Source organism: Salminus brasiliensis, chromosome 3, assembly GCF_030463535.1.
Source record: "Salminus brasiliensis chromosome 3, fSalBra1.hap2, whole genome shotgun sequence".
NCBI classification, from domain to species: Eukaryota; Metazoa; Chordata; class Actinopteri; order Characiformes; family Bryconidae; genus Salminus; species Salminus brasiliensis.
This window is the reverse complement of record NC_132880.1, coordinates 2,332,135-2,352,693: the sequence shown is the minus strand read 5'-3', so window position 1 is coordinate 2,352,693 and position 20,559 is coordinate 2,332,135. Positions and strand designations below refer to the sequence as shown.

Genomic DNA, 20,559 nt, shown 5'->3' with positions numbered 1-20,559 from the left:
AGCCCACACCGTCTCCCTGGAGACCGGAAACCTGCCAGAACCTCGACTGATCAGCAGTACTGCACAACACCGCTCACACTCAGGGGTCCAAGCACCTACAGCTGCAACACAGTGTTTTCATCAGGATTATAGTTATTACTATAATTCCCATTTCTTTTATTAAACCACACCCCACAGCCCCCCCCCCCCCTCCTCCTGCAGGACGTCCCGCAATGCAGAATTGATCAGTTATTCAGATAACCTAAACCCTAGAGTCAGGACTGTCCAATAGGAACTGTCTTAGCTCTTCTCACTCATCAGTTATGCAGTTATGCTTTATGCTGAGGATTGATCTCGTTTTATACACAATGTGGTCCCCAGCTTGCCCCCGGGCAGGACATGTAGGCCCCCAGCTGTCCCCAGGGGGAACAGTCTCCTGCAGTCCTGCATCCTGCAGTGACTTCAGGCCAAATATGCATGTAAATGACAAAACTGTGATCCCCGGAGGCCAGACAGACCGCTCTGAACTGTACTAAGATTCAGTTTCATGAATGAAATACTTTAAGATTTTCATGTAAGTATTAATAAAAGTATTAAGTATTTACGTTTTAATAAAGAGTACATATTAATACATTTAATAAATAAATAATCAATAATAATATATGAATATTATTTAGCTATTTAAAGAACATATATAAAGCTGTTTAAAAAATAATTATTGATCAAAACTGATATTTTAATAGTAAAATAGTAAATAATATTAATAATAATAATAATTGTTAGTAACACTTAATAGAATTGAGATATCATTATAACAATTATACTAATAATTATAATATACCATAATTTGTTGTTTATATAAATGTTTATTTATTAATTCTAAGTGAAATTAAATAATTTAGGTAAATACATTATAAAAAGTAAACACAAACAATAGAAGTAATTATTATTATTATTCATAATAAACAAAGATGTATAGTATCTATAGTAAAATAAATAAAGCGAAATTATATTGTCATAAACAATTATTTATTTGTGCTAATAAAATATTATTATAATAATAATTATTATTATTATTATTATCCTATTATTAGATTTTAATGATATAAAAGGATTATAAAATAATGCAACTGGGTGTAAATGCACCACAACACTGGCACTTTGTATAACTATTATATATATATATATATATATATATATATATATATAAAACACTGTCCACTATTTCTACACGTCATGGTTAGTGTGTGGGGTTTCGCTTTAGAGCCATGGGGCTAATGCAGTTAACAAGCAATAGAAGCTTATGTACACCAATTAGCATGGTTCTGACTGCAGGCCTAGATCATCAGACCCGACCAGCAGCAGAGAGCCAAGAAAAGCCCCGGATTAAATATTCAGGCTGGAGGTGATGGACTGGCAGGTGAGGAGAGGCTGGCTTCCTGAAGCTCCAGTGACAGTACAGTTAGCTTCTCCCCTGGGGCCAGACTCCAACACAACCCAGTCCATCTCTCTCACACACACACACACACACACACACACACACACACACACACACACACTCACACTTCACTCACTCTCGCTCTCTCTGGGGTCGTATGCTAAGTGCTTCCTGTGTCCTGGCTCCATTGTTTAGTGAATAATGGATGTCACTGTTAAGAGTATTGGACAAACTGGTATTCGTCCAGTACATTAAAACCCACTGAAGGTCATTTTTCAGCTCAGAACATTTAATTGTGCGCACACACACACACACACACACACACACACACACTCATAATAATTAAATATTACTATTATTAAATATTTAATAATATTCAGGATATGAATTTATTAAAACCTCAACCTGGATAATAATTTATATCAGTACTTATTAGTTCTTGAAACGCTGAGATTTGTAGATTTATGAGATTAATTTGTTAATAATTGTAATTCATTATGGAGGTTTTTTTAGACATTTAGCCTGGAATAAGATGTAGCCTTATAAACCTTCTTTATAAATAATTCCTTTTTAAATATTTATTTATTTATTAAACTTCATTCTGGATGATAATCTATTAGATCTTTATTCTGGGCATTAATCTTTTAGAAATTAATTTTGATATTGATCTATTAGAACTTCATTCTGGATTTTAATTTATTATAAATTAATTTTGGATATTGACCTATTAGAACTTTATTATGGATATTAATCTATTAGAGATGTATTCTGGGCATCAATTTATCAGAAATTAATTCTGGATATTAATCTATTAGAATAATGTTGGGCATTCATTTATTAGAAATTCATTCTGGATTTTAATATTTTGGAAATTAATTCTGGATATTGATCTATCAGAACATATATATATATATAATATATATATATATATGATATTAACTGCTTCTTCAAACTGGAAAATGTGTGGAGATGCTGCAGCGCGGCTGTGGGAGGTGGTGTACCCACTGCAGTGTTTTCCCCTGCCTTTAACAGTAAGTGCTGTTTCCACTCGGCCTGCTCCAACACTGCAGCTCTCTCCCTGCTCCCCCAGACAGCACATTGATTTAGCCTCTACTGCTGAAGCCCCTCAGCTGCTGCTGTTCACTGCGCCCCCTGCAGCCCGGCGAGGGCGCTACACGGCATCTGTATTGTCCAAATAAGGGCAGATTCAATTCAGCCCAGACAACAATGAGGCACCACAGATACAAAAAAACCATCAGCAATTAGGAGTGGAGTCCGATCCACTTCCGAAGCAGCTGTGTTGGGTTTAATCGCCTCTCACCAAGAATCCACAGGAATTATCTGGGAAAACCGAGGAAGACAAAGGAAATTCAATGCGGAACAGCAGCCTCTTTCCTACTGTACTGTAATTACTACGGAGGAATGGCTGCAGTGACTCAGCAGACTGTCCAGCTCCTCTACAGTCAACCTGGAATCAACCGGGACCTTTTTTACAGCATTAGTTTGTGTTAATTGTCATTTTTAATAATTTATGATCCTGTATCCTGTAATTTATGATTTCCTGTATGCTGATTTTTATTGTACACAAGTGGGCGGGGCAACATGATATTCAATATGGCAAAATACAGATGAAAAGTGTGTACCCTGAACATGGGCCCACATTTCAGCTCAATTCACCCTCATACTGTCAGTTTCATAGACCCTAAAATAGAACCTTGTGGGATGCCACAAAACATGCTAAACTGCAACCAAATAATTCACCGCGGTTAAGCTGATGATTCGGGCTTACTTTATAACCCAGAAAGACAAGAAAGTGTCCATCAAACACATCAGATCAGACATCAGACATTTTATTATGTATTTTTAAAGACTGGATGCCGGAATCAGGATCACGGAACAAGGAAAACAGCAACTGTTAGCTGATAGCTAATTCTGTAAACACCTACTTCGGATTAGATACTTTCCCCTTTAAAGTACACACACACACACACACACACACACACACACACAGTAAACAGAATGAATTACATAAATAATAATTCATATTTGTAATAATAACTATAAATTAGCATCTGTTCCATTCCTTTATAATAAAAATCACGTTAAAATCATTTAGAGTGAGTTTGCTGTGAAACGTACGCCGTCAGAGCTGTGGGGGTGAATGGAACCACACGTCTGAAAAGTTTAACAGCTCTAAAAGCTCCCTCGCAGAACTTTATTAACCATGAAATGGTCATGAATTCACTTCTTGACACCAGAGACTTCGTTTTGGAATAATTCTAATGTAATGTTTTGGCCTAAAGTGTACTTTTTAAAAGCTATTCATGGTGGAGGGATACAGGCAGCAAAAATAGTCCCAACATTTTTTTGGATTTCTGATGCTTCTGATGGTCATCCACATTACACATCAAACTCAGAAGATATGTGTAGGTTCACTGGTGGGTTTGGATAGTAAATAAAAAATTGGCTACATCTGTGTTGCGGTCACGGCGACGTCTGGTTCCATTCACCACCGCAGTAAAGACATCTGAGGCGGCTGGTTTCTGAACTATGAAACGTTTCATGCCAAATCCACTTCGAGGGAGTGTTCACATCTCCGTGAAGAGATTCTACAGAGCTTTCGAAAAAGTAGAGGACTTCCCCTTTAACATGTGCCTCATATTTTAACCAGTGTCAGGCCGAATCGTCTGAATCTGCCGGCTGTTTTTCAACAGAGTACCGAAAAGCACAGAATTACTCTCTGTTCTCTATAAAGTTCCCGACAGCACTGACGTGATATCACACTGCAGACTCAGAAGACTGCTCCAGGGGCTGAAGAGTGTGTGTTTTGAAGAGTGTGTGTTTGGGTGGGTATCGACCGTCACCGACAGCCGCACCGCTCTTTTGTTCAGCAGCAACATTCCCTTTCCTTTCATCTCCCGTCATCGCTGCACGGATACAGGCAGACCCCAGTTCCCACAGCTCCCCAAAGCTCCAAACACCTAACCATCCCACCCTTCCCCCAAACACCTTCTCCACCTTCTCCAGAAAAGCCTCGGCACATTCTCGGAGGCATTTACACTTCAAAAGGTGTACAGTAGCGAGAGCACAAGTGAGTCATACTGTCCTTCAACAAAGCCACGACGTTCCATAACAGAACCACAGCAACTCAAACAGAACCACAGGACTGGATAAATGGTTCCTGACTGGTCCAAAGGTTCTACAGCTTCTGCAGCCTCTTCAACAATGAAGGAGCGTCTGGCCCCGGGTGGTCCAGCGGAGGGTCGCTGGTTCGAATCCCGATCACGCTGCTAGCTGGCCATTGACAGCCGTGGCCCTGAGAGAGAGAGCGCAATTGGCCTTGCTCTTCCCAGGGTGGGTAGATGGCGCTACCAACCACATTACACACAGTACACAGTAGTCCGGCACTGGACGCCACTGGCGTCTGCTAGCCGGTGCGTCGGTGCCGGGTACACAGCGCTTCCCTCCAGGTTGGCGGCGGTTCGAAAAAGAGGTGTGGCTGGCTGCGCACGTGTCGGAGGGGGCGTGTGTTGGTCTCCACCTCACTAGTGTCGGGGGCGTTGCATGTGAATTGTGGGGAGGGAGAATTGGCGAACTAAAAATTGGCAAAAAAATCTGAAATAAATTGGGAGGAGCATCAGGGGGTTCTTTGAGGAACAGAAGAACCAGTTTTGGTTCCTGGAAAGTAAAGGTGCTTCAAAGGGGAGTGTGGAGGACTTTTAAATTGGTAAAGAACTTTTAAAAATTCCTTTGTTAAGTAAAAGGTTCTTCACACTCTCACATCCCCAGTACAAGCATGGTTCTTTATGGAAGTGAAAGTGGAACCCTTTGAAGAACCTTAATTTCTACAAAAAAAGAGTTCCTCAAATAACCATAAAAGAACCTTCATGTTTAGAAACTGAAAAGGGTTCTCATATGGTTTTGCTCAAAGGACCATTTGAAGCTTTATTATTTCTAAGGAACCAAAGAAGGTTCTTCTAAGGAGATGTTCCTCACAGACCCCTTTGAAACGCTTTTATTTTGAATCAACCAAAAGTGGTTCTTCTATGGTTCTCCTCAAAAAAAAAAAAACAGTCTGAAGAACCTTTATTTTAAAGCCTGTACTCTGTGCTCTCCCTGTTCTAACACCCCTGCCTGAGCCTCATACCTCTGTGTTCTCTGAGACATGTTGAAGCGGGAGACGGGCTAAAAGCTCTGCGGTTCTCTGGCCCTCCAGGCCTGGCACGGAGAACCTCTCCTTTATCCAGCTGGGATCTTTCATAAATCTGCTTCATGAGCCTTTTCAATTAAAACAGCGCAGGGCAGCAGCTCGGCCAAACCCACGAATGACGCACAATAAATCTTTAAGGCATCCAAGTACAGAAGCTGCTCTGTCTGAGCCCGATTCGGCTGGGAGCTACAGGCAAAAATCCTCAAAAGAGCGAGAGACCCTTCTAACAACAACCCCCCTTTTTTTGGGTCTTCTTGTCCTGGAGTTTCGGGCGAGAGCAGCAGCAAAACACAAGACACGAGAAAATTAGGCTGTAGCTTCAGATACGAGAACGCCCACCGACGTTTGTGTCCTCTATCGTTCCACCGCGAGAAGACGACTGACCACCGCCGTAGGTCTGAAAGGACGTGGAGCCGACCAAGAAGCTCTTACTAAAAAGCTCTTCTCCTGCTCTCAGAACCGGGGGCCGAGTGCCACACTCCTAAAAACAAAGGTGCCTCAAATGGTTCTTTGAGCGATGCCACAATAGAGATGCCTTATGGAACCAAAAGTGGAACCAAATCTGAAATAGAGATCCACTAAAAGGACAAAAGTATTGGGACACCTGCTTATTCCTTGAAATCAAGGGTATTCAAAAAGTTTCTCCTGCTTTTGTTGGAGTAATGGTCTCTAATGTCCAGGGAAGAACTTTGATTTTGAATTTTTGATGTGAGGATTTGATTGCATTCAGCAACAAGCGCATTATTGAGGTCAGGATGTTGGATGATCACCATCCCACCTCATCCATCCCCACCTCATCCCAATTTAAGTACTGTATAGAGCGCCACCATCCATCATTCCAGAGAGCACAGCTCTTCCACTGCTCCACAGCTCCTCAATGCTGGGGGGCTTTATACCCCTCTACTAGCCCACGTCTGGTGTTAGCCATGGTGCTACAGGGACACACAAATGAGGGTTCTCCACAAATGCAAAGGTGGTTTTTCTATGGCATCACTCCAACAAAGAGCCATTTGAGGCACGTTCACACATTTCCCCCTTACCTCTTCTCCCCCTAACTGTCTCCTTCTCCTTGTCTCCACCCCCTGCTCTCTCTCTCTCCCTCTCTCTGCAGGGACAGTGTGGATGAAAGGCCAGCATGGTCAGAAAAGAGGCTCCAACTGCTCCAACTCCATTAAAAACACAAGGTCAGCTCCCTGGACACCACAAGAGCTCACATAAATATTGATGCTTCAGTTAAGCTGCAGGCTACACACACACACACACACACACACACACACACACACACTCTCTCTCTTTCTCGTCGGCAGGGTGGAGATAAAAGACAAGAAGCAACAGAGCAGAGAGAGGAACATGAAGAAGGCTACTGGAGATCTGTCTGTGATATTTAGCTGAAGGCCATGAAGGAGCTTTAGCTGAGAAAGTGTGTGTGTGTGTGTGTGTGTGTGTGTGTGTGTGTGGGTGTGTGTGTGTGTGTGCGTGTGTGTGTGTGTGCACAAGCTCAGGTTACGATTCTAACTATAATTCTAACTATAACTATAATTTAGCTTTAACAACCGTCAAGTGTGTTTATTTACAAAACAAACAAACAAACAAACAAACATCAAACAATTGTTGTGCAAATAGCACTGATCACACTCCCTTCATAAATAAGCAATAATTAAAAGAATACTGGTTTAAAATAAATAATAAAACTCCTAAAAATGTCCTGAAAGGCTGAGTATTGTGGTGTGCTAACGGTCACTGCCACTAGGGGGCACTGTTCCACACAGTTTACCTGACCCCCTGGGCAGCACTTCCACAACTCCAATTTACATGGACTCTCAACACACACACACACACTCTCTCACTCACACACACACACACACTCTCTCGCTCACACACACACACTCTCTCGCTCACACACACACACACTCTCTCGCTCACACACACACACACACACACTCTTTCCTGTCTAGTTGCAGCAGCAGAAGAGGGAGCAGGACGTGTTCTCCGGGCTGTGAAAGTTTCCTGAAGTGGGCGTGTCCGTGCACTCAGCGATGAACTTATGAAGCTCCGACACCTGGACGGGCTCCTGGGCTTGTTGCTATGGAGACAGACAGACAGACAGACAGATACACTTGTTTTCTTACCTTGCAAGGAATCATTTGTGTCATACACTATATGTCCAAATGTTTGTGGACACCCTTCTACTGAACGCATTCAGCTACTTTAAGCTGCACCCATTGCTGACACACATGTGCAAATGCACACACACACACACACACACACACTCACACAGAGCTTGTCTAGTCCCTTGCCAATAGAATAGGACTAAACATGAAGCTATTGACATCATGGCCTAGAGGAGTATAAAGCCCTCTTCTGTGTTATATGGAATGATGGATGGTGCTCCATCCAGTACTTTTGAGATGAGCTGTTGCTGAATGCAATCAAATCCTCACTGCAATGCTTGAAAATCTAGTACCTGTCCCGCACTCCAACAAAAGCAGGATGAACTATTTTTAATACGCTTTATTTCAGAAGGAGCGATGAACGAGCAGGTGTCCCAAAACTTTTGTCCATATAGCCGTATATCACGCATGGCTCTGCTGCCACACGACTGGCTAATCAGGTAACTGCACGAATGAGCAGGTGTGCAGGTGTTCCTCACAAAGTGAGGCTCTCTGACTCACAGTGATGGTGTCGTAGGCTCCGGTGATGAGGGCGATGAAGAGCGACAGCACCATGTAGATGAAGAGCGAGATGAAGGTGTACAGGTAGACCTGACTGAAGAGCCACACCAGCGTCCCGCTGCGCTCCACCTCCGAGAACGTGGCGAACATGTCGTCCCCGTTTATCAGGGAGAACAGACACTCCGACACCGTGGACAGAGAACGGAACTGGGGTAGAGCGAGAGAGAGAGAGAGAGAGAGAGAGAGACAGGGGGAGGGTTAGGGCAGGTGTAGCCGGACTACACGGCCCCAGGGGCGTCTGTAGGGGGCGCGAGCCTTTACCTTAGCATGGTAGGGTCCCAGTACGATCCAGCCGCAGAAGACATAGCCGAAGTAGATGGCAGCAGCGCAGCAGCAGAAGCGGATCACGCTGGGGAACGCAGCTCTCAGGGTCACGATCAGGATCTGCAGGAGAACATGGGCGACCACACACAGTCCGGTCAAGTGAACTGCTGGCCATGCTGAAGGACTCTGGCCTCTGGCCAAGGACTCTTTACTGCTGTAGTGTGGGGTGTGCTTGTTTGCCCAGTCTGGGAATTGAACCCACTGTTGTTACACACTACGCTGCACCAATACAATACCAGTCAAAAGTTTGGACACCTTGTCATTCAATGCTTTATCTTGATTATTTTCCACACTGTAGGTTAATACTGATGACATCACAACTACGAAGGAACACACCTGGTACCTCCAGGCTATCTGACCTAGTAGAAGTGTGAGTGGTGGAGTGCTGCGTCAGGTGACCTGGCTTCCACCATTACCCGACCTAAGCCCAGCTGAGATGGTTTGGGATGAGCTGGGCCACAGAGGAAAAAGGACAAGCGGCCAACACGTGCTCAGCACCTCTGGGGCCGTGTTCAAGCCTGTGCTAAGCGGTCATCCACACCAGGAATTTTAATTACTTCATAAGTGCAGATGTGTTCCTTCATAGTTCTGATGTTTTCAATATTAATCTACAGTGTAGAAAAAAACTTTTCCAAACTTTTGACTGGTACTGTAGATCTAGGACTTTAGGAAAGCATATTGTGATGTAATTCATCACAATAATGGTATAATATTGTATATTCTGATTGTTTAATGTCTGCTTACAATCCATAGCACATCTGTGTTTGTAGGAAATGAGGATAAAAAATATGCTATTTATATTAATTACAAATTAGCAAATTAATTCACGGTCATCCAAAAATACTAAGTCTCCAAAATATCAACTTCAGCAGAAGGAAGAAACCTTCCTTACTTTCAATGAAAGTCAATGTAAAAAGATTTAATTCCAGGTCATTTTGGAGCGTTTCTATTGGTCCGTTCATCATGAAATTCTGATACAATATAAAGAACACTTATCAGATTCACATTATGTCAAAAAGCTGAGATACAAGGTTTTCGCATGATAATATACATACTAACATTCCCACACATTCACTCGTCCACTCACTCACGTCTTCTCTGAAAACTCACATTGTACTTCTGGAAGAAGCTGAGGTAGCGGATGACCCCCACCCACACCAGCAGAGTGGAGGTGCCCATCAGAATCCCACACAAGTCATAGGACGACAGGTTCTGCCGGACGACACAATCGGAGAAAACAACCAATCAGAGAAGAGTCACGAAACCTCAGAAAAAGAAAAAAGTCAGCGAGGTAAAATAACAGGGTTGTATCCCAGAGTGCACAACCAGCCGAGCTCTCTCCGGGAGGGTAGATGGCGCTAAAGAGAGATGTTGGCCGGCTCAGGCGTCTGTATCGGAGGAGACGTGTGTTAAGTGCTGACCCTCCTCGGGTCGGGAGCGTTGCTAGTGCTAGGCGGAGCAGGTGGGTGGGTTAACTGGCAGAACCAAATTGGGAGAAAATTTTAAAAATGTAAAAACGTAAAAATAACAGGGTGGTAAACAGTCTCGTAAAGCAGCATCTGAGCAATTTCCACCCCGACCGAAGTCACACACTTACTATTCCTACATCAAACAACAACCTAACACTCAATAAACACACTCTCACAGCAAGAACCCGTCAACACCGAGATCAACGTCCATCCTGTCGTCCAGTGAATCAACCCCCGACTCCACAGGTTCTGTTGAAGCCCGTTCGGAGCGGTGAGCAGTCTGCTGACATCTTAGGAGTGTTTTCCACGGTCTTCAGGCTCATTCAGTAGACTGGCTCATCCAGGTTTGCTTGCTTTCCCTCTTACTTGAGCTCAGTATGTCACTTAATTAGCAGCTACAGCGGGTTTCGTTTTTTTCCCCACCTGTTTTTTTTCAGAGTGTGACTTCAGCTCTCAGTGAGCTCCCACACCTTTCAGGACCTGGATATCAGTAGTTTCTGTGCAGCAATTGCAGCAAAATCCATTTGTTTCTCTGATCTTGTGTAGAAGAAAGCTCTGAATCCCTGCTCAATCTGTTTGTACAGTCAGTCACACAGCATTTACACTGACCGCTAACGCTGCCACTCAGTCGGGCTTTCCAGCACTCATTGGGCACGGCCTTCTGACGTCACATGCATATGCATACCCCTTCATTGGTGTTTCTTGCTCCTGGGCTCCCCCTATAGTCCGGAAGTGTAACTGGCGCCATGAGTCACCACTAAGAGACACCTATTCGTAGAGTTGATCGTTTCACATGTATTCATTATTTTACTGTGTGTGTGTGTGAGTGTGTGGGGGAAGAGTGTGTGGGGGAAGAGTGTGTGTGCGTGCCAAACCTTGGTCTCGATGCCAATCTTGATGAAGGAAGCGATGATGGTGAGCACGTCGCTGATGATGAGGAGTAAATACCAGCCGTTAATGAACTCCAGACGGTCAGCCCAACACACCTTACGATCCAGAGACTGCCTGAAGAAGCGTACAAACTCCTACACACACACACACACACACACACAGTGTTAACCCATTGTTTCTAGAGGCCATTTCATCCATTACTGTACTCCCCCCGTCTAACATTCTACTGCTCTCAGCTCCTGCTGTCATTACTTACACTACCATGTCCAAATGTTTGTGGACATGGTAGTCTAATGAATGCATTGAGCTGCTTTAAGTTGTACCTACTGCTGACAAAGATGTGCGAAAGCATTCACACACACAGCTTGTCTAGTCCCTGCAGAAAAGCACTGCCCATAGAATGGGACTAGGACTGGAGCAGATGTCAAACATGTCAAACATGGACCTATTCCCACCATGCTGCCTAATGCCAGGTGTGGGCTAGAGGGGTATAAAGCCCCCCAGCATTGAGGAGCTGTGGAGCAGTGGAAGAACTGTGTTCTCTGAAATGATGGATGGTGGTGGAGCTCCATCCAGTACTTTTGGGATGAGTTGGTTATGAGGCAGCTGGTGACTATCCAATATCCTGACCGCACAAACTAACGTTCTGTTGCTGAATGTAATCAAATCCTCCAAAATTTAGTAGAAAGCTTTCTTCTCTGGACAGTAGAGACATGTCTGTATGTTTTAATACCCTTCACAAGAAACAATGAATGAATGAGCAGGTGTCCCAATACTTTTGTCCATATAGTGTAATATATATATATATATATATATATATATATATATGTGTGTGAGTGTGAGTCCTTCCCATCCCCCAGACTCGTACATGTTGCAGAGCGATTCCTCGGAGTATGGACCGTCCACACAGTGCCAGAGAGAGACCACACACTATCGCCACCAACACATCAAACGCCACCCGCAGGTAGTTTTCCTCTGCGAGAAAGAGAGAGAGAGAGAGAGAGAGAGAGAGAGAGAGAGAGAGAGAATACAAGTATTCAGAATTGTGCGGATAATCTTAACAGACGCCTGTGCCGGCCAGCATCACACTAATGTGATGAGAAGAGAGAGCGCCATCTATCCACCCAGAGAGAGCATGGCCAATTGTGCTCTCTCAGGCTCCAGCTGCTGATGGCAAAGTGGCATGACCCGGGATTCACACTCGCAATTTCCTTTGACCACAGTGTCAGCGTCTTAGTCTGCTGAGCCACTCTGGGCTGTATTGGCCCTGCCGTGAATCGGACAGTGGAGAAACTGTGAAGGAGTGTGTATCTGAGGAGTGTGTAGTCTTACTGTGTCCAGACACGTTGGGGTCCCTGCACTCTGTAATGACGGCATGGTTATGCAGACTGATCTTCACTTTCCCGCTGTGGGCTCTGTTATCAAAGAGGATCTGAGAGAGAGAACACACACACACACACACACACACACACACACACACACACACACACACACACACACATAGTATTTTCAAATGCTAATTATTTGGTCAGTATACTGCAGCTGGTAAACCCTTTACAGACCAACAGAACAGGTGTGTACAAAGCAGGTGTGTGTCCCAGATCACACACTCCCACAGATGTAAGTATGTATCTCTTTTCTGTCCAATAAAAAAAGACAGCAGCAACTATATATATATACACACACACACACACACAGAGACACACGTTTTTCCACAGTATGGACGCTTTAAAGAAACCCGATGTGACATCACAACCATGACGATTTTAAAAGGAGTTTTTGCAGTTTTGATACCATATGAATTTGAGGAGGGAATGACAGATTTTGAAACTTTGAGACCAATGTTTTCATTCTCTTACTTCCAAGGATAATTCAGTTGTCTGTGATCTCAGACAGTGGAAAAAACCCACTAATTTGTGCAGAAAGTGGAGGGAAAGTAAGGGCAGCTGTAGACGTGCCATGACTTACAGTAACTGAGAAGGTGTAGCAGTCGGGAATCTCGTTGTTGATGATGGACTGGATATTTATGGCCTTCAGCTTGAATTTGATCGTCACGTTTATCAGCCTTGAATAACAGAAAGAGGAAGAGAGAGAAGCAGGTGTGAGAATGACATTTTCAAAAGTTACTGTTATATCCCTACCATCCCTACCAACCTGTAACTTTACAGCTCCCTACCAACCTGTAACTTTACAGCTCCCTACCAACCTGTAACTTTACCAACCTTTATCTTTACTAACCTTTAACTTTACAGCTCCCTACCAACCTGTAACTTTACCAACCTTTATCTTTACTAACCTTTAACTTTACTGCTCCCTACCAACCTTTAACTTTACTGCTTCCTACCAACCTTTAACTTTACGGCTACATACCAACCTTTAACTTTACTGCTTCCTACCAACCTTTAACTTTACTGCTCCCTACCAACCTTTAACTTTACGGCTACATACCAACCTTTAACTTTACTGCTTCCTACCAACCTTTAACTTTACTGCTCCCTACCAACCTTTAACTTTACGGCTATTTAACACCCTTTAAATTTACTAATCTTTAACTTTACGACTTCTACCAACCTTTACTAATCTTTAACTTTACAGCTTCCTACTATCCTTTAACTTTACTAAATGTTAACTTTACGGTTCCCTACTAACTATTTGGAGTACATTAAGAGTATATTTTCCACCGTACTGTTTTTAATTAGTCATTTATAATGGAGTAGTTTTCTGAGTGACTAACCCTGCACCGATTATTAGAACTAGGGGGAACCATGTCTCCTTTGTTTTACATACAGCCTGATCTCTCTGTGAGGCTGAATGTGTCCCTCTCACTTATCCTTACTTGTGGAATTTGAGTGTGAAGTTCTTGTAGTCTTCTTGGGGAGGAGCTGAAGAGTCTGTTGGGGGGTTCACTCCTATACAGTCTAGAAAACAGACACAGAAAACTCATACACTCCGAACCCTGAACACCTGCTACCGAAACAGCTCCATTTACAAAAGCCCAGAAGGTGGTATCTGTGGTATCTGGCACCATGACATAGAAATACAAGAAAACCGGATTCATCAAGTCAAGGTCAGGGTCCAGCTCTAACATGTACATTGCAGAAGCCTTTAATGGTGGACGGGGGTCAGCATGGGCACTATGACTGGTCTGCAGCTACATAGCCCTATGCATACATCCCAGACCTTCACAAGCATAGCTATTACAGATTCCCAGCATCTCCCAAAAAGAAAGGAACAACAGGTCTAGCGCCGATTTGTAGCTCCGCCCAGTTCATATAAAACCACGTTTAAACGTTTAAATATACAATTACTATTAAAGCTGACGACGATTTTGTCTAATTGTACAGTGTTGGAAGCCTACCGATGATGATGCGAGGGTCAATGTTGAAGGTGTCGTTGACCGGGTCGATCCTGCCCTTCTTGTAGTACCGCTGGCACAGAGAGAGGGCGCTGTCGTTCACTCCTGTACCCAACACGTAGGCATACATGCTGACCGAGTTCTGAGAAAGATCCAGATACTGCGAGAGGAAAAGAGAGAGAGAGAGAGAGAGAGAGAGAGAGAGAGAGAGAGAGAGAGAGGATGTGTGTGATGAGTGGTTATAATGTGTGTGTGTGTGGGTGTGTGATGAGGCCTACCTGCTCGATGGCGTAGTGGATGTGCTCGTACACTCCGCTCTGCGTGTGAACAGCCAGTCCGTCAGAGTCGTCCTGGTAGTCGTGCAGAAAGAGGTGCCTGAAGGTGTCGGTGTTCTCATCCTTAAACATCACCACCATCTGATTACTCAGGCCAAACAACACCAGCTGAGAGAGAGAGAGAGAGAGAGAGAGAGAGAGACAATCAGACAATCACATCTGAGTTAAGGGGATGTGATCCTTTTAGTTTGATGAATGCATCCCAAGGAACGACCCCCGGACAGCTCAGTGCTCCACCTGCACGGTCACTATGACGATCTTCAGCATCTGCAGGGCCAGCTTGTACGGTTTGCGACCCTTGGCGTGGTACTTGTCACATGGGCTCATGAAGAAGTACTTGAGCTTCCTGCGCAGAGCCTCTTCCGCCTCCTCGTCGCTCCGTTTCCATGACGACGAGCCGCCAACATCCAGCGAGGGCCGGTTGCCGCGAGCCTCATCGTCGGCACCGCAGCCGGTCACAGAGGTCAGCAACCCGTCCTTCTCTGCAACGTGAATAAACCCACAGAATAAACCACCAGCAAACACACACACTACAAAAAGGACAAAAGTATTGGGACACTTGGTTATTCAACGTTTCTTCTGAAATCAAGAGTTTTAAAAAGAGTTGATCCTGCTTTTGTTGGAGTAACTGTCTCAACTGTCCAGGGATGAAGGCTTTCTACTAGAGTTTAAAGAAGCATTGCTGTGAGGATTTTATTGCATTCAGCAATAAGAGGATTAGTGAGGTCAGGATGTTGGATGATGATCAACGTCCCAACTCACACAGTTCTATCCAGCCCCCACCTGGCATTAGGCAGCCACTATGCATTCATTAGAAAAGAAGGTGTCCACAAGCATTTGGACATATGGTGTAGACCCTCTAATACTCCAATACACATATACTGCTCTATGGCCAAAAGTATCTGGACAGCAGCTCCCACAGGAAAGCACTGACCAACGCTCTGCAGCACCTGTGACCACATGAACGTAAGGTCCCCATGCCCATCGCTGGGCTGTGGAGCTGTGTCCTCTGCCCTGTCAAAAGTACAAGATCCTTGAGGAACCTTTTCAAGGAGGTTCTTGAGTTTGAAACTGCACCTGAAGAGGTTCCTCCACAGTGAAGAACCTCCAAAAGTTCCTTAAGGATCTCATACATTAATGAGAGACAGGACTAGTCATGCAACATCAGGCTGAATGCAATCAAATCCTTGTGTAAAGGCTTCCCAGTAGAGATGGGGCTGTTCCTGCGTGGGTCAGCTTGGCTGGACGGGGAGGACACGAGGAGCCACTGTGTCCTGCTATGGGAACCTGCGCAGTGCAGCTGCGAGCCCTTCTAGTCACGTGGATTAGATCAGAGTATCACCAGGTTTTTGTTTTGTACTTTATTAAGTTAAAAACTGCAAAATATGAACATTTAAACCTAAAAAAAATAATAAAAGCCCAGACAGACCTGTGTCCTCTCCTCCTTCTCTCGGCTGCTTTGACAGGGAGCTCGCCATTCCGGCAACTGTAGAGACTAGAGCTGAATAAAAGCACCTAAAATCCAATAGAAATGAATGAATTCACTTAGAGAAGAAAGGAATTAAGTAAAACCCGAAGCTAACTGTCGATCCTGCCGCAACGTCGCTGTCATAATGCCGGAGATGTCAAAACAGCCCAGCGAGCCAACACGCACTGTAAACACGGAGACTTCCGGGCGAGTCACGTGGCTGCGCCCACATGACTACCTGAACGCTGTGTTGTGTTTTGGTGACGTCAGCGCTCTGCTAAAAGTCATCATTATTATTATTAATATTTTTTTTTATTATTATTACTCCTTTTTTAAGGACGTGCTATTTATAATGACGCTCGCAAAAAAAAAAAAAATAAAACAATATGACTCATAAAAACGTTTTAATATTTCATATAGTAGACCACATATCTGACTTTGCATTTAGGAAACTGAGACCATGCTCAGAAATAATAACGAACAGCAATTTTAACACACAAAGACGGCAAAGGTCAAGCAGCCATCATCAAAAATTGGAAATTGGATATTTGACCACAATTTTAATGGCAGAACCAGTAGAACCCAATTAAAGCTTTGTCTCCCTGGCATGGTATCGCCTGACTTTTAAGCACGGTAAACATGTTTGAGGTTAGAACTGAGAAAGAAAGAAGTGCAATGTCAGACGTAATCTTATCCATTCTACAACCACAGCTGCCCTGTGGGAACACCCAAACGTGCCCTGGTCTCAGAGGTAGCCGTCCTCCTTCTTTATTCCAGCAACTTTGTGCAATGTACAAGACTCTAAACAGTCCCCCAGCATGATGCCACCACCCTAAAGTGTATGTATATATTTGTGTGTGTGTGTGTGTGTGTATTTCAAAGTCAATGACAATTCGGCAATAAATCAGGATTCATTTACATAGAAATGTTTTTAACATTTTACAGGCACAGAAAAAAAACAGCCAGGTTGAAAAGTGAAGAATATGAGCCCTGTAAGTGAAACTGAGGCACTCAATAAGAACATGTGGCCTCTAGCCTCGTCACGTCACTGGTGTTGTGACTTCTCCTGCTCTGAGTGAACATCAGTGTGCGTCACACTTTGGGACGAACAGTGTATTTCCTGCATTACAGAGCCGGATCAACTGACTCCCACCCCAAATGTCTCTCCTTCAGTCTACAGCTCCTTCCTGGTTTTTATCTGCTGTCTAGCTGCTTGTCCCGGGCGATGACCGCTTCGTCAAACTTGATCATGAGAGTGGTGCCTTTGTGCCAGTGTGCGGTGACTTTGGCCGGGAAGCCGCTGTGGGTGAGCACGGCCTCCACCAGCCCGGCGGTAAAGGCGGCACAGTTCAGAGTGCTGTTCTCCTTGGGGACGGATATAAACGCGTTGACCAGCGGCTCTTTTTCGATGATGTAGTAGGTTTTGTCGTCATCGTTCGCCTGCTCTAGCTTGTCCGCTTCCTTGCCGAACAGAGACTTCCAGACAGAGACCTGCAAAGAAAATCAGCAGATTGTCATTGTGTAAACGATGGTGAGTGATTGGCTAACTGTCTAATCCTATTCACAAAAATAAGGATGTGGTTAAAGGTGGACAGTAAGACGCTTTACCAATATAGTGAAAAATGAACAGAACCATCTGTAGTTACATAATATATATAATAACAAACTACACTATATGTCCAAATATTTGTGGACACCCCCTCTAATGTATACATTTATGTAGCTGCTTTAGGTTGCACCCAGATGTGCAAATGCACACACAAAGCTTCTCTAGTCCCTGTAGAGAACTGGTACAGCCAATAGAATAGGACTCTCTGGAGCTGAAACATATTATGGTCACCATGCCGCGGCGGGCTAGAGGGGTATAAAGGGGTATAAGCCCCCCAGTATTAAGCTGTGGAGCCCCCCCCCCCCTCCACCAACAAAACTAAACAAAAGCAGACCTTAATAAAGAGCAGGATGTTGAGCACTTTGGTCTCCCTCTTGCCGTTCTTCTCCCGAAGCACCAAGACGTCCAGCAGGCTGGCCCCCACGCTCTGACCCATCTCCGCCAGACGTGCCTGCAGCTCGGACACAGAGTACACTCGACTCTGGCAGTACTGGACCATTTCAGAGAAGAGAAAGGCGAAGGCACTCGGGCTGACCTCGTTCTTGGGTCGGGACAGCGGACGCTCCAGGATGGCCGACTTGCCGCTCGTGAAGCTGACGTCCATGTTGGTCACAGCTGGAAAGACGGAGAGACCACGTTATTTCTGGTGAGCATTTATAAAAATAACATGAAGTGGTTTATAATAACCACTGAGGGTCAGTAAGGGTCAGTTTACTGAACAGAGAGGTAGGCCTAGTCCCTGGACTGCGTTTAATCCCTGTTTGAGAAACTGCCCATAGGCTAAATATAAGACTTTTAAATATGAAACCCCCTCAGACAAAACTGCTTTACACTACATGTCCAAATGTTTGTGGACACCCCTTCAGCTTGTCTAGTCCCTGTAGAGAAGTCCTGCCAATAGAATAGGACTATCTGGAGCAGATAAACATCATGAACCTAAAGCCAGGCGTGGGCTAGAGGGGTATAAAGCCCCCCAGCAACTGTGTTCTCTGGACTGATGGATGGTGGGGCTCCATCCAGTACTTTTGGAAGGAGGTGGGGTGGTGATCATCATCCAACATCCTGACCTCACTGACGCTCTTGTCGGTGTAATCCATATAATCCCAAATCCTCACAGCAATGCTGCTCCAGAATCTAGCAGAAAGCCTAATAAGCAGGTGTCCCAATACTTTTGTCCACATAGTGTATTCGAGGTTTTTTGACCAGAGGACGTGAGTTTGTGTCCAGCTCGTAAAAAGGAAACAGGACACTGGATTGGAGATGATTTCAGAGAGGGGTCTTTTAATCCCACACTAAATTACCCCACAATAACAATGCTAATAATTAGCTAATGCTAGCTAGCTAGCTAACAAGACTACTAAGCTACACAGTAGTGATCAAAACTTTGAAATTTTGATATTTTAGCACTAATATTATCTCAGAAACACCCTGTGAGGGCCTTAAAGTCTTTTACTACACGACAGCGACTTAAATTGGTTAGTTAATTAGCTAGCACAACCTAAAGTTTCAGAAAGTCAGACAGGTCAGCTAGCTAGCACTATAGCTACAGCTACCTAGCGCTAGCCAGCTAGCTAACTAACTTTAGGAGCCTAACGGTGGATAAAACAGCCCGTTAATATCGATATATACAACTGAAGGTCTTTCTGTGATCTTTAAACAGCCCAATATTCCCAATATTCCCAATATTTCCAGTAAAATGACTGTTAATCCACCTCTTGTTTACAGTGCTGCTGCTGCTGCTGCTGCTGCTGCTGCTGCTTCTTCTGCGTCAGCGCGGCTCCGGCTCCACACTCGCCATTGAGGGCTGCGCCATCTACAGCAGCCCTGCAGAACTGCGTCGTTAGTCGACTCATTGAGTCGACTCATTGAGTCAGTTTTTCGAGTCGGCTCTTTTTTTAATTTTTATTAATTTTTTTTAGGTAAACGCAGATGGAGCTTTTAGAAGCATTACATTCTTGTTGGCATTTTCCTCCCTTGTGAACAATAAAACGTCTGAATAAAAAACAAAGAAAAACGCACAGATAAATGATTCATTTATGACTATTTATGACTCCCCTTATTTCATGTTTCCTCCAGCATCTTTTTTTCAGCTGCTCCTAACACAACAATGCTAGCTGCTAATTCTGTTCAGTCCGCTAACAGAGGCCTGCGCTGACTGATGAGGGGAGATCGAGGGACATCCCTACCCAGTTATACCCAGGGAGGCCAGGGACACTCAGCCGCAGATGGCTGTGGCATCACCAGGGATTGGACTGGTGATCTCTGGATACTAGTGCAAGCGCTTAGACGGCTGGGCCACTCAGTAGCCTCAGCCGTGAGACCTGTTAAACCCGTTAAACCGTTTGTCAAACACAATTGTCTAAAGTTGTTATCAGACATTTCTGAATATGAATACTGATCTGGGGTGATGTCCCTTCCTGCTAAGGCATTACTGATCCCAGATAAGCTAATTGCCTCTATTTGATCAGATGGGCCAGTTTCACTCAGCACCCAAACCTGTAACACACAGTGGGGAAACGAGGGCCTCAGTGCTCATCTGTCCATCTATATAGTGTATCTATAAACATGCAAAACATTAAAACATCAGCCATAACATTAAAACCACCTGCCTAATATTGTGTAGGTTGCTTTTTCGACACCAACACAGCTTTGACTTGTAGAGGCATGAGCTCATCAGGACCTCTGAGGGTGTCCTGTGGTGTCCTGTAAGTTGTGAGGCGAGGCCTCCAAAGGCATCAATGAGCCCCCT

General features: G+C 44.3%; 2 protein-coding genes across 2 annotated transcripts; both read right to left on the bottom strand.

Annotated features, from left to right (window-relative positions):
• Positions 1-3,250: 3,250 nt before the first annotated feature.
• mcoln1b (mucolipin TRP cation channel 1b) lies at positions 3,251-16,414 on the bottom strand. The gene is made up of 13 exons (XM_072675152.1): positions 16,163-16,414; positions 14,971-15,215; positions 14,677-14,841; positions 14,402-14,558; positions 13,880-13,961; positions 13,012-13,108; positions 12,376-12,475; positions 11,912-12,018; positions 11,028-11,177; positions 9,794-9,895; positions 8,621-8,743; positions 8,300-8,506; positions 3,251-7,710 (listed from the first exon to the last, which is right to left on the bottom strand). The coding sequence occupies exons 1-13, from the start codon at positions 16,209-16,211 to the stop codon at positions 7,579-7,581; spliced, it is 1,716 nt and encodes a 571-aa protein (XP_072531253.1). The 5' UTR covers positions 16,212-16,414; the 3' UTR covers positions 3,251-7,578.
• A 174-nt stretch (positions 16,415-16,588) lies between these two features.
• On the bottom strand, positions 16,589-19,578 carry LOC140551642 (trafficking protein particle complex subunit 5-like). The gene is made up of 3 exons (XM_072675154.1): positions 19,523-19,578; positions 18,145-18,425; positions 16,589-17,692 (listed from the first exon to the last, which is right to left on the bottom strand). Exons 2-3 carry the CDS (start codon positions 18,412-18,414, stop codon positions 17,396-17,398), a joined length of 567 nt encoding a protein of 188 aa, XP_072531255.1. The 5' UTR covers positions 18,415-18,425; positions 19,523-19,578; the 3' UTR covers positions 16,589-17,395.
• Positions 19,579-20,559: the final 981 nt, after the last annotated feature.

Coding starts and splice junctions, on each gene's coding strand:
- mcoln1b (XM_072675152.1), bottom strand. CDS start 16,211: ATGGCGAGCTCCCTGTCAAAGCAGCCGAGAGAAGGAGGAGAGGACACA. Junction 14,842..14,970: donor TCGTCATAGTGACCGTGCAG/GTGGAGCACTGA, acceptor TCTCTCTCTCAG/CTGGTGTTGTTTGGCCTGAG. Junction 11,178..11,911: donor GAGGAATCGCTCTGCAACAT/GTACGAGTCTGG, acceptor GTGTGTGTGTAG/GAGTTTGTACGCTTCTTCAG.
- LOC140551642 (XM_072675154.1), bottom strand. CDS start 18,414: ATGGACGTCAGCTTCACGAGCGGCAAGTCGGCCATCCTGGAGCGTCCG. Junction 17,693..18,144: donor ACATCCTGCTCTTTATTAAG/GTCTGCTTTTGT, acceptor TTTTCTTTGCAG/GTCTCTGTCTGGAAGTCTCT.